The sequence below is a fragment of the Dermochelys coriacea genome, chromosome 5 (genome assembly GCF_009764565.3).
Source record: "Dermochelys coriacea isolate rDerCor1 chromosome 5, rDerCor1.pri.v4, whole genome shotgun sequence".
Classification (NCBI taxonomy): Eukaryota; Metazoa; Chordata; order Testudines; family Dermochelyidae; genus Dermochelys; species Dermochelys coriacea.
The window spans coordinates 78,450,247-78,464,588 of record NC_050072.1 but is presented as its reverse complement, the minus strand read 5'-3'; the positions used below and the strand labels follow the sequence as shown (position 1 = coordinate 78,464,588).

Here is a 14,342-nt window from a genome sequence, read left to right as displayed (position 1 = left end):
TTGGCAGCAAAGTCTGGACTGCTTTACATGTTTAATTACTTTTGCAATCTGCTGAAAGAAAATCTGTGTGATCTGCTGATCATAGTTTGCCGTTAATAGAGTATAACTGATGATGTGGCATCTCTAGGAACTTTAAAAACAGCTGCTGGAAGAGTTCCTAGAAAAAGTACTGTTCATCTGAATTCTCTCTCACATGGTATAAATTTGGAAATTCCATAAGCTTTAAAAGAGACCTTTTCCTTAGGACATCTACATGGTCTGTAAAAGAATGTCAGTAATTTAACATTTAAATAATTTTAGTCAGAACTTAAGATCAAGCTATCATTTTTTTTCTTCCAGAAACTGTTGTATTGAGGATTATTTAAAAGGAACACAAGTAAAACAAAAAGCTTTACATAGAGCTAAAGATGACTGTTGCCAAGTATTTCAGAGGTTAAAGAGTCCATACTTTTTTCTTCATAACACCCTACACGTTTATAACATGCAGTCAAAGCAAAAAAAAGTATAATTTTAGTTAGCTAGTATTTATATTTATCAGCCCAAGTTGGCTAAAGCATGAAAAAATACATTTGGTAAAGAGGTGGAATTTGAAACCGCCAGTAAATTTGCTTTAATGATTTCTCTTGCCTTGCTTAGCCCTCTAGAGACAAAGTTACTTTGAAAATTATAATTTTGGTTTAGTGTTTTTCCACCAATCAATAAAGATTCCTCAGCAATGTGATTAAAGAAATGTAATAAAAGGGAAAGATAAGTTGTATACAAAATTACTTTTTTGCCTCTATTAACCAATTATTATTTTTGTAATAAAAAAAGTAAGATTCTGTAGAGCGGCATTTCTAAGCTTTGGCCTCAAAAAGACCAAACGATTTTAAAAGGGATATTAAAAAAGGTCCCAACCGATCTCTGTCTTTCAACTGTATTTTTATTTTGGACCAGGAAGATGGGGGGGAATGTCAGCCTAAGCTGATTAAGTAAGTTCTCTTTCTGTCCTCCTCAACACTTATCCCACACCAGTGTGAACAGGAAAAAAAAAAAAAAGTAAAAAGCAGGTTCTTCAGTGGCAATAGCTTGTCTGAAATTCCTCTTCCCAATGGCTTTACCTAGTGTCTCTCAAACTTTAGTATGCTGAACTTCATCTATCAAAGAACCTCTCCCACTCAACCTACCTCAAGTTTACAGCCCAAATCCAACACCTTCCCTGCAGCATCAACAGACCTTGGTTACATATAAAAAGTATTATTAGGTGAGAAAATAAATATAAACAGTCTTTAATTCAGCAGTGCAGTTGTTTGGTTGGTTTTCTTCTCCCAATCATCTACCTATTCCTTACCCGGATGAAGAACTAAGTACAGTACTTAGTACCAGATCTCCTCATTGCCTGTAAATTTCAATCTTCTAACCACTTCAGGTCAGGAATCTGCAGGCAATGAGGAGACCAAAATCTTAATTCACATGCATCCGATGAAGTGAGCTGTAGCTCACGAAAGCTTATGCTCTAATAAATTTGTTAGTCTCTAAGGTGCCACAAGTACTCCTTTTCTTTTTGCGAATACAGACTAACACGGCTGCTACTCTGAAACCTGCTTGAAGACTAATACTTAACCACTGTGAAGACCAACAAGTAACTACACAGACCACAGACACTGGCCAAGTCTGTTCTTTTGGTGCATGCACCAAGTATCCAAACAAGGTATCCAAATTGATTTGAATGTCTCAGCAACTCTCTTGACAAAGATGGAATCTTGTGAGAAGATGCCTCACATTAAAAGTAGGTTTCAAAGTAGCAGGTGTGTTAATCTGTATTCGCAAAAAGAAAAGGAGTTCTTGTGGCACCTTAGAGACTAACAAATTTATTTGGGCATTTCGTGAGCTACAGCTCACTTCATCAAATGCATTCGGTGGAAAATACAGTGGGGAGATTTATATACACACACAGAGAACATGAAACAATGGGTTTTATCATACACACTGTAAGGAGAGTGATCACTTAAGATGAGCTATTACCAGCAGGAAGGGGGGACGAGGAAGAAAACCTTTTGTGGTGAAAATCAAAGTGGGCCATTTCCAGCAGTTGACAAGAACGTCTGAGGAACAGCGGGGGTGGGGGGTGGGGGAGGGAACAACATGGGGAAATAGTTTTTCTTTATGTAATGACCCATCCACTCCCAGTCTCTATTCAAGCTTAAGTTAATTGTATCCAGTTTGCAAATTAATTCCAATTCAGCAGTCTCTCGTTGGAGTCTGGTTTTGAAGTTTTTTTTGTTGAAGAATAGCCACTCTTAGGTCTGTGATCGAGTGACCAGAGAGATTGAAGTGTTCTCCAACTGGTTTTTGAATGTTATAATTCTTGACGTCTGATTTGTGTCCATTTATTCTTTTATGTAGAGACTGTCCAGTCTGACCAATGTACATGGCAGAGGGGCATTGCTGGCACATGATGGCATATATCACATTGGTAGATGCGCAGGTGAATGAGCCTCTGATAGTGTGGCTGATGTGATTAGGCCCTATGATGATGTCTCCTGAATAGATATGTGGACACACAGTTGGCAATGAGCTTTGTTGCAAGGATAGGTTCCTGGGTTAGTGGTTCTGTTGTGTGGTGTATGGTTGCTGGTGAGTATTTGCTTCAGGTTGGGGGGCTGTCTGTAAGCAAGGACTGGCCTGTCTCCCAAGATCTGTGAGAGTGATGGGTCGTCCTTCAGGATAGGTTGTAGATCCTTGATGATGCGTTGGAGAGGTTTTAGTTGGGGGCTGAAAGTGATGGCTAGTGACGTTCTATTATTTTCTTTGTTGGGCCTGTCCTGTAGTAGGTGACTTCTGGGTACTCCTCTGGCTCTGTCAATCTGTTTCTTCACTTCAGCAGGTGGGTATTGTAGTGTAAGAATGCTTGACAGAGATCTTATAGATCTCACATAACCACCACCCTATACCGGAAACCTACTGACCGCTATTCCTACCTACATGCCTCCAGCTTTCATGCAGATCACACCACACGATCCATTGTCTACAGCCAAGCTCTACGATACAACCGCATTTGCTCCAACCCCTCGGACAGAGACAAACACCTACAAGATCTCTATCAAGCATTCTTATAACTACAACTAGAACCAACTTTGGGTGATGCAAGATATACATCATGGAGGATTGGCTCTGAATTGTTAAGTGTTTACGGTGCTTCCCACTCAGAGCGACTGCCATTCAGTTACAGCAAAGCAGTTCCCATTTGTTCAGTTAGTACTGGGATCCATTACATTGACATTAATAGTGTTAACTGCACAGTCATGTAGAATTAATAAGATATAAAGTCTAACATGGATAAGTAAACAATGTATTTTGTATTTAATAGTTTAAAACATTTTAGACACTTATCTGAACAGCCCTGGACTATGCAAGTCTGACAGCTCAGCTTCAGTCAGAACCTATCTCCCTACCATATTTTCTCATCCTTCCTTCAAATTCCACCCTCTACCCCAATGAGGCTGAGAATACATGTTTTTCTCATTATACAGAAGCCAATATCTCCAAATGAACATACCATGAAAGAATGTGTTTGGCCATTCAATTTACAAGTTGAGAAATAACACTTCTGGAGCAAAGGAAGGCAAGGAATAAGAATCCAGCAACTGATTTTCTATTTGCTTCTCTCATCTTAGCTGTGGAAATTTCCTCACAACCACTATCTGACCAGCTCCTGGAGAACAATACTCATCCATGCTACATAGCACAACATACAAACCAGCCTCCCCACAAATAAGGGAATGCAGAGTCCCCTGTGAGATACATAGATTCACAAATCAAAACTTCCCTCCATTTTCACTCTGACTGACAACTTGGGCACATAGAGAATATATTCTGATGTGTAGTCCGAGGGCTCTGAAAGATAATATATTTGGTCTTTTTTCATAAGTTATGGCTATTTTCACACATGTTTTATATGCATTTTGTTTTTTCTCCTTATATAAGGAGTGATATAGTTCAATTGTTAACAGATACAAATTGAGAAGTTAAGAGGTCCAACCTGCACACCCTACCAAAAAAAACCCAAAAAAAACAGAGCAGTGCAAAAAGACTTTCTGGTAAATTGTGGTTTAATAAATAACAGACTAAAAAAATCTGCAGTCAAAATAAAGATGATTTTCAGTGCCATTAAAGACACCCTACTATTTCCCAACAGCTCTCCCACTTCACATTTTCCTACCAGTCTTGTTAACCGTGAAAAGAGAATGAAAATGGCTATTACAGTAGACTGTTGAGACCTCCCTCAACTGAGATCTGAGCCCAGTTGTACTAGATAAGCACTGTTCATAAACATAGTAAGATTATGTGACAGTAACAAACTTAATTCCCAGACCCAGTTTAGCACTTTGGCTACAAATTCATCTTTCCTTTCTAAACATCTCACTGTTGGAAGCACCCCGCAGAACATTTCAGAAATTTAGGATGTTAGCTTCCCCCCACCCACTCCACTGCTGCAAACATCTATAATAGAACAGCAAGGAAACATGGAAAGTAAAGGGGAGAAAAACCCCCACCCATGAGAAAGCAGCTTCTGGCCTGGAGCACTAACCCATTATCCCCTCTCCTCCTCAACAACATGACATGAGAGAAGAGCAAGTACTCTCATTATCCCAATGGCAGGAATCTTCTGGCTGCGTAGTTCTGATTACAACTCCCAATATCTCTAACGGCCCAAATCGTCATACATATTCTCATTGCAGTTGTGTGTGTTGGGGGGAGGGGCGCGCTTCTTTAGAGTGCATTCCTGATTTAAAATGCTTAATAATCTAAACATCTCTGGTCCAATCCACTAATTGAGTTTTCTATTTCAGTTTGGTCAAGACTGAGCAAAAACCACAAGTCAAGATGCAAGTAAAACTTAACCAGCACCTTCTGGGAGGTGATTGGAGATCAAAAATTTATTAATCTGAGAGAGACCCACTGACCACCATTGGATCTACCAATCTGGTAAGAAAATATTACAACACATCATGCTTCATGAAATGACAGTGTTTATAAAAACTTTCCCAGAACGAAGGGATATTTTTAAAATTAAAAGCATTAAACAAATATAGAGCAATCAAAATAAGCATGGAGAATGCAAAGATTATTTAATTTAGGAAGAAGGACTGCTTTTCATCCTAACTTCCATATCCTGGGAACTGAATGGTTTTGGTTTATGCAATCCTTTTAATGGTCCAATTCTGCTGCTGGTAAAATGAATGGGAATATTGCCATTGACTTCTGCAGGAACAGGTCCCATCATTTTTAAGACTCAGTTAGTTTGGAGAGAATTTGTTAGGTAGTCCACAAGATTATTTGGGGGCAGATGCATAGGATGGAAGGACACACCACAAAAAAAATTAGTTTAAATGGGTATTATGATAAATGCTTGCATATACAAACAAAATTGTTGATTATTTTCATTTATTTCCCCTGAACCACCATATCAGTTTCACCCTGTTTCAGCATGCCTTAGTGATGGATCACCACTGCCGGTTCTGTGGGGATTTAATTCATGGTACAAAATATGACACCTTGTTACAACTGGACTTTAAAATGTACATATGTGAAAAACATTTTTTATTTTTTGTCTTTTGCTACCTTGGTTGTTTGTCCACATGTTTAACACATTTCCAAAATCTAAGAAATAAATAAATAAAAATCAAATAAGGCCAAATTCTGTGCTTTCAGTCTCTGCAACTGTACCGTCCCACAGAATAGAAATAGGCCAATACTGCCTAAAAGCAATAGTTATGATTAATAAACTCATATCTTATAACTGTATTTGTGAACAGTAATCAGTTTCACTCTTGTACTCCTCTATATTGCAGATGAAAAACAATCCTTTTTTTCATATTAAACATATACATGACGTAGATCTCTCTAAAGTAGTCATTGACATTGCTGATTATGTGCTGCCATCTAGCCAAATTTTTCAGAAGAATTTAGTTTATCCACATATATACTTTCTGACAGCAGACTATTGTACTTGGGACCACATATTACAACTTTAGAAGGCTTTGTAAATGAAATACATCTGGTGTACTAACTATACGTTTTCTAATCTTTTCCTTCCCTCATTCTTTATTCCTAAAAATATGTTCAAACAAAGATCTTATTTTCATGCAAGTTCACAGTCCTCTATTCATGGCCAGATAAGGACAAGATTTTGTTTCAATACAAGATCACTGCAAAATTAGACGGGGGGGGGGGGGGGGAAGAGACAGACAATTGCGGCCTAATGAATGTAAACATTCTTGTAGCATACTTGTATGCAATGGCTGTAAGAGTTTACAAGATGAAATGTTTTCCTTCCCCCCCACATAAATTTGTTTTTGTATTCTTATCACTCTCCTTTTCTCTTAGGGAAAAACAGTGGGGGAGGGTAACATGCATTTCCTTGCACCAGATGAAAGAAGCATCTTAGTCTCCATATTTCTACTCCTTCTCAGAAGTCCCTTCTCTCATCTTTCCACTTTGCTCCAACTTTCTACCTTCCTCCTCCTTTTCCTGCCTATCCACTCCACTGTGCTACATGGAAATAAAAATGGAATTATCAAACCTATTCAGAGGCACATTGTATACATTATAGCATGCACAGACACCAATGGGGTTTAAGCAAGCCAACGTGGCCATCATCAGAACGTAGAAATGGGATTTGAAGAAGCAAGCAGCAAAGCTGTAGGAAGCTAAGCACATTGATGATTTGGGATCTAGTCTTGCTGCTATTTCTGCACATTAAGCACTCCTATTCAGGACAGATGCTTATTCATGTTTTTAACATTAAGCACATGCTTAAGTGCTTTCTTGATTCAGGGCCTTAGTCTGTCAGCCTAATCTTAAATAAGTCAACATTCAGTTTTTGAACATAGCCATGTCAGTTACACAGGAGATAGCTGCTTTTAATTATGAATTAGTTTCCAAACTAGTTTTGAAACTCTAATACTCTGAAGTCACACATCATAAAATACTAAAAGATTAGTAAACAAAAGGTCTGCCACTGTGTTTTAAACAAGTCTTGCTCACATGGAAGGATAATTCCACTCTCTCAAAGCATGGGTTCCTTCTACATGTATAAAATACAAAAGTCAAATATTTGTTGAATTATATCTTTAAAACCCCATAAAATATTGGTATAAACACAGAATTAAATAATGATACTGAAGACAGAACATTCCAGGCAACACTGCCCTATCAAGAAAAGAAAATGAGTTATCCTCTGGAAACATTATGGTATACCTACACTTGAGCTTTTAGTCATATTTTAACTAATATAGTTGAATATTTTAGTGTAGACAGAACAAATGCTTGCTCTTAGTCATGTTTAAAACCTAGGGCATGTCTTCACCGCAATGTTAACTTGAGGAGTAATCCTAGGGCTTGTATGCACTGGCAATTTATAGCGCTGCAACTTTCTGGCCCAGGGGTGTGAAAAAACACCCCCGAGCGCAGCAAGTTTCAGTGCTGTAAAGCGCCAGTGTAGACAGTGTCCCTCGCAAGGCACTGGTAGCTACACCCCTCACAGGGCACGACCACACAAGGAACATTAAAATGCTGCTGCCAGTGTAGATTAGCTCTGAGTGTTGCTCCTAACCTGATTCCCATGCACACACAAAAATCGCTAGCTCAAATTAAGTGATCCTTTAAACTTGAGCTAGCTGGTCCATCAGGGTAGGGGACTGAAACCCAAGCGCTGCTGATACTCCAGCTAGTAAGGACTCAACTACTTTGTGCTGCTAATACAAACACTCTGAACTGCTCAAGTGTTGTGCAGTGTGACTACTCTTACTTTAGCAAGGCTAACTTGAGAGTTGTTAAACCAAGTGTGCATAACTTGAGCTAACACTGTAATGAAGACTGTAGCTAGTGTTGGCAACATGTGTTTGTGTTCTGTCTACACTATTTAACATGTTTCTAAAATTTAAAATTAAAGCATAACTAAAAATTAGGGCTGCCAACTGATTAAAAATAATCGCAATTAAGCTTGAGTTTAAAAAAATAGTTGAGATTAATTGCTGTTTTAATCACACTGTTAAACAATAGAATTGAAATTATAAATATTCTCTCCATTGTTAACTATATTTATTCTAATTACAACACAGTATACAAAGTGTACAGTGCTCACTTTATATTATTTTTATTACAAATATTTGCACTGTAAAAAGATAAAAGATTATGCTTCCACTTGTAGACTGTACTAAGGGGCATACGAACATTTAGCATATCTGGCACATAAATACCTTGCAATGCCAGCTACAACAGTGCCATGTGAACGCCTGTTCTCATTTTCAGGTGACATTGTAAATAAGAAGCAGGCAGGATTGTCGCCTGTAAATGTGAACAAACTGGTTTGTCTTAGCAACTGGCTGAAGAAGTAGGACCGAGAGGACTTTAGAGCCTACAAGTTTTACATTGTTTTGTTTTTGAGTGCAGTTATGTGGGGGAAAAATTCTACATTTTACTCCTGGGGGAATTCTACACAAAAAAATTAAAAATTCTGCACACTATATTTTAAGATTCTTCATATTTTATTTGTCAAAACAACACTTTATAATCACTCCAGTTTCAATTATTTTGTTAATTTATTTCAAAATACCTGTCAGTAAGTATGTAGTAAGTAAGTAACAATTCAGAAACAAAACAAAAACAAAAAACAAAAAAAGAGAACCCCTATGATAACCCAGTTCCTATTTCTCTGCCCCCTCCCCAACAGAGCCCAGCCGGGGACTCCAACACCCACACCACTGACCCCTCAGAGCCTAGACACGTGGTGACCCTCAGCCCAGAGGCTTGCACCCACTATCTACCAGAGCCCAGCTATGTGCCCCCGCACCCCAAGCCCAGACAATCGCACCCCATACCTGCCAGAGTCCAGCAACAGGTTCCCCTCCCACCCTCACCCACCCAGCCCACCTCAATCACTTTGTATGAATAAGTAGTGCATGCTAATGGGTTGGCAAAGAGAGAATTAGTAACTGCTTCAGCACTCTTTAGAAGGGGTGTGTGCTCTGAGGAGGAGGTTGACTGACTGGGATTAGGAACCAGGCCATCCTTTGGAGGGAGGGAGAGGAAGAAGAATGTTAACATGAAAAAGTTCTCCTTGAGAAACGTTTAGGAAACAGGTTGAAGAAAGGTTTTCAAAACCTTTCTTTAACTCCTCCATGATGTAGGAAGTTCTTTATTTGTTCTGCCCAGCCTCTGAAAAGCCCAGATGTGACAACTGGAGTCTAGGTTCCCCTACACGACTCTTCTAATCTATTACAACCATAAACCAATAGATTTGTTTAACACTGTTCTCAAACTCTGTCTGTTCAGATATACTAATAATTAAAGAAAAGCAGCAACGTAATATCAAAAAGAAAAGGAGTATTTGTGGCACCTCAGAGACTAACAAATTTATTTGAGCATAAGCTTTCATGAGCTACAGCTCAATAAATTTGTTAGTCTCTAAGGTGCCACAAGTACTCCTTTTCTATTTGCCAATACAGACTAACGGCTGCTACTCTGAAACCTGCAATATCAAAAGGTAGTCAAAGCACTGCATCTAATTACAGAAGTTAAATTCATAAAAATCTTAATGCAGATTAAGAACGCCTGATGCAGATTAGATACAGAAAATGCAGCAGATTTCTGGACCGTATATGAAACCAATTTTTGAAATTTTTGTATTTTTTAAAAAAGTTAAACACTTTAAAAAAATTTAAGAGTACCAGACCTTATCTTAGAGCAATTTTGAAAAATCTGATTTCTCATATACTCCACTGAGGAGATAAATTTCCTCTGCCTCAGTCTAGTTCCAAGCAGGACATCAACATTATCAACTTGACAACCTGTCAGCTGTTACTTAATGACAAGTATCTCTGAAAACTTTTGAACATTATTAAATCTCAGATTTTTTTTGTTTTGTTTTGATAAATGCTTCCAGAAAAACACAAAACAGCATAAATAGTTCTGTTTACTCAAATAATCTTGGACAAGCTACAGTCCCTATTCAAATAAATACACTCTACAAGCATATGTAAATAAACACGGTCATAGTTCAGACTGGATATCCACGATATGGGGAATTGGGTGCCCAAAATAAAAAAGCCATTTGAGAAAAGCAGCTGGGAAACTTCTCTGCTTCCAAAAAGTATCTTTAAAACATTGGCTGGCATTAGTAGGCTCACATCACCTAAATTTGTTAGTCTCTAAGGTGCCACGGGTACTCCTTTTCTTTTTGCGAATACAGACTAACACGGCTGCTACTCTGAAACCTATCACCTATGATGTATCAATACAGGATGGGGGAAAAAATCAAGCAAGTGACTCAGCATTAAATGACTGCAGACCTTGCTTTAAAAGCCTTCTGCAGTCCCAGTGGTGCCTTTAGTAAGTAATTAACCAAACATTTGGCCTTTCAGTTCCCCAAACCAATTTAACTATGTCAGCAATTAAAAATTACTACTTAATAGATGTGACATTTAATGTTTCTCTTTGCAGCCATAAAAAAAAAGTATTAATTTCTACAATAAAAAATTAAACAGCTTATCCGAAGCATTTCAATTTGTGGATCTGTATTTGGTTTGGATTTTAAGAGAAGACAGTCAAACACTATGTTTAGGCAATGCAAGCAAACTAGTCCAATGCTGTCAACTTCCACCATCTCCTGAACATAGGACCGAGTGCTCCACCTGGTCGATTACAATTGCCCATGTAATGTATTTCAGTTTAGTTTCCCAGAAAATTATTTTATCTATATAGCTAATTTAAAATTTTGCAAAGCATCAACAGTCCTTTTTAAGAATACTTGCTTGACTGGCATTCAGCTTAGATTCTCTGCTGAAGTGACTGAAACAATGCACGTGCCCAAGATGGACAATGGTAAAGCTCCTCTCTTTGCCTGTAAGATTAAGATCTTAAATAAAAATAAATAAATAGATTCCCTTATAAGAAATTCAGTGTCCCTTCCATTTTCCCTTTATAGATTCCTCAAAAACTTGGTCGCTCATCAGTATCTCATAATACTGCCACAAGATTTCAGAGTCCAGACTATGTTCCTCCTTATTAACTGCTAGCAGGATCAAGAATCTTCATAGTGTTCTCTCAAATAAGCCACATATTTCCCCCACATCACTTAGTACCTCCAGTAGTCTCCCATCTTACCTGTATTCCAGTACTTTGAAAGTTTTTTTCTTTAATTACTACTGTTCAGCTCTGTTTTCATTTTCTAGCTATATCATCATCCTTGAGCAACTCCAATATGGATTTTTTTTCACTAATTCAAAAGATATTTGTAATTTAGCATGTACTAGTGCAATATTCATGTATTCTGTGGTAAATGTTTTGCTTAATTCCCTCGTGTATAATAATGTATTATGTTAAATGAGATCAGGACCTTTCACAAATACCTTTCACAGAATTTGGGTGGCTGGGTTTCTTTGATTTCTGCCAACTCATTTTAGGTTGTATTATTTTTTTTATGATTACTGGTATGAATTTAGGGACTTCAAACTCTTCTATGATCTTAAAGACAAAATAATGCATCTGTGATAATACTAAATGAAAGAATTGCCAAAATTAGTGTGGAACACACCTGTTTTCAGTACTCGTGTTTCCCATATTCATTAGTTATTTTTACTTGTGTGGTTCTACTTCGAAAAGTATCTGTATAAATTACACTCCATCAAAATCATGTCTACTTACTTTAGGACCAAAAATAAATTGGGAATATTAGATTATCAGTAAACGTTGAGTTCACCATTCATACAAACCAATGAAAAAGTATTTCTATCGATGGTAATCAAAATATACAGGTAGGCAACATAAGAAAAATGTTGCTAGAGAACTTATTAGTGTTTGATTTATCGCTATTTGTTTTGTAAATGTTGACAACTTGTGTTTTAACAGTTATAAAGCTTTTACGTTTTTGAATTTCAATGTCTACTGTCATAGTATAATTATAGAAAGCTTTTAAACTATTTAATGTTTACTGATATTAAAGTAGTGAGATTCTTATTGTCTGACACCCCCTCTCCTAAGTTCCCACAACTGTGAAAATTTAAACTGAAGTTTAAAATGCTTAACCCCCTAATTATGTGCAACTATGAAAATTTAAATAAAAACTGTTTTAAAATGTTTTAAAATAAACCAATATCTGTTAAAATTATAAAAATAAAAATCTAATTCTGCCAAGCCTATTTGTAGTCCTTTTTATTCTTGTTAGCACTTTAGAAAGTCAGCATAGCTGCACAAGCAAGCTGGATTCCGTTCTGGCTGATCCATAAACTCATCCAGAACAGTTAACTCTGTTCCAAACAACCTCAGTCAGTTGAAGCCTTACTATCAGAAAGAATCTGCAAGGAGGAAAGTACATAACATGACTTTCAAATCCAAGTTGAGAATTTACGTGATTAGCACTTGGAAAAACAGTATCTTTATACTCAAACTGCACAAAAGTAATCTGTAGTCCTTTGGAAAACGTGGAACCCCCCCCCCCACAGTGAATTGTTTAAAAACACTTTAGAGAGCAGAACTGTCATTTTGTTTTCAAGTACAAAATATTAATCCCAAATCTCAAGTGGGATAGCACACAAAGAGCAAAGTCACTAAACAGATACTCATGTTTATTTTTCAATTTTATATAAACAGACTGCCCATTCTGTCTGGTTTCTATCATGCTGAATATTTGGAAGTTAAAAGGATAGGTCTGGATCTAGACAGACTTAATCCAGAACCTACCCACTCTACAAGAAGTTAAAAAAATGCAAAACAATTATATTTAATGGCCTGATTAAAGTCAGAGGGAGAGATAGCTTAATCTTTAAGGCTCCTACCACCCAAATGTATAATAGGGATCTGAGTGGGCAACTGTACCCCAATGTGTGATCCCTTGCATCTGTGTCACCCCCTCTAAGGGCTTGTCTACAGACATCTGACCAGCACAGCATTAGCAAATATCTATTCCTGAATAACTTACCATGTTGATACTGTACTCCAAAATAAGTAATTTTATTCCTGAATAATTACTCTGCTTCCAAAGCAGAGCAGTTATTCCAGACTAAAGTCACTTTTATTGCAGAATAGTGACAACAAAGGGGAATTATACCTATTAATTAGTTATATCAGAATACCTACTGAAGAATATGTGGAATACTTATTATGGGAAATTTCCCCCTTAATAGACAAGTCCCAACTTAAATTATCAGTTTCAAGATAGGGTCCCAAATATTATGTCTCATGCTCCCCCTGCTGTCCTGCACATTCACAACATAGGGAATAAAATACCTGCAATCTGATTTTGTCCAATTTGAAATCTCAATAATGCAGGACCATTTAAAACTACTGTCAAAATATGACAGCTTAAATTAGGGGAAAAAAATTAAAGGATTCAGTAATTTGTAACAGAACAAAGAAATAGAGTTTTTAGTTTTAAGGCAATTAATCCAAAAAGAATGTCTCCAGAAAGATGAAGGTCAATTGGCTACCTGTCTGAATTAAAGTGAACTTTATTCAATAATATCCATGTACATACAAACAGGGCTTAAGCATTATTTTAAGATACGGTGCATATGAAGAGAAGTGGGAGTAAAACATTAACCCTTCATTAGCTCTAACCCTTCATTAGTTGTCTATTGCATATACCTGGGTATTGACTGCGAGCTTGAAAAAAACTACTTCTCCTTCCTTTTGTCCTCAGCCCTCCTGTTTGAAGATTCAGAGGGAGGCAAGTAAGAGTGGGCTCCCTATTTCCATCAGAGAGTGAGTTTGGCTTCATATTATCAAATACTTACTTGACAGAAGCTTGAAAGATGTAGCCCCTAAAAGGTTTTAGAGATAACATGTGAGTGAGAACCTGTGACGCTCTCTCAGGGCGCCCACAAGTATTGGTGACCTTGCGACTCCTCTGCCTTAGCAACAGAGACTTGCTGGAGCTAAACTGGGCGACAGCATCCTTTTACCCCAGTCTGTTAGACCTCACTGGCAAACTTCTCAGGACTCTGCCAGCCCTTACTTTACTTTGCAGGTAACACTTGTATCCCAGTTCCTGAGCCCCGAGAAAGCTGGACACTCACAGTCATTACCAAGTCCACTGCCTCCAAAGAGATAGCATGCACATCAGCTTAGTTGAGTCAACAAAACTCAGACTTCGCTTAATATTAAAGTACTGAGATCTACTCAGGATAAAACAAAGAAGTTTATTAATAAAATAGAGATTTGAATGATACTGAGGCCTTGGCTACACTTGCAAGTTAGAGAGCATTAAATCAGCCCCGGGCACCCTAACTCCTGAGGTGTCCACAGTGGCAAGGCACTTAAAGTGGCTGGCCTCTGCAGTTGGAGCATTCCTGGTAATCCAC

The 14,342-nt window shown here is 37.6% G+C and overlaps 1 protein-coding gene across 4 annotated transcripts in view; it reads right to left on the bottom strand.

The window, feature by feature from the left end:
* Positions 1-14,342, bottom strand: part of SRFBP1 (serum response factor binding protein 1) — a 105,583-nt gene that overhangs the window by 88,111 nt on the left and 3,130 nt on the right. Inside the window, exon 2 of one of the 4 annotated variants that reach the window (XM_043514386.1) lies at positions 13,627-13,802. The exons of 1 other annotated variant lie outside the window; for it this stretch is intronic. Coding sequence is in view for 1 of the 3 variants with exons in the window: in XM_043514383.1 (XP_043370318.1) it covers positions 10,793-10,807 (15 nt within the window). In the remaining 2 variants the exon portion in view is untranslated. Of the gene's footprint in view, positions 1-4,380; positions 4,393-10,792; positions 10,886-13,626; positions 13,803-14,342 lie in introns of all 4 variants that reach the window. 2 more of the 4 variants (XM_043514383.1, XM_043514385.1) reach the window with 2 other exon arrangements.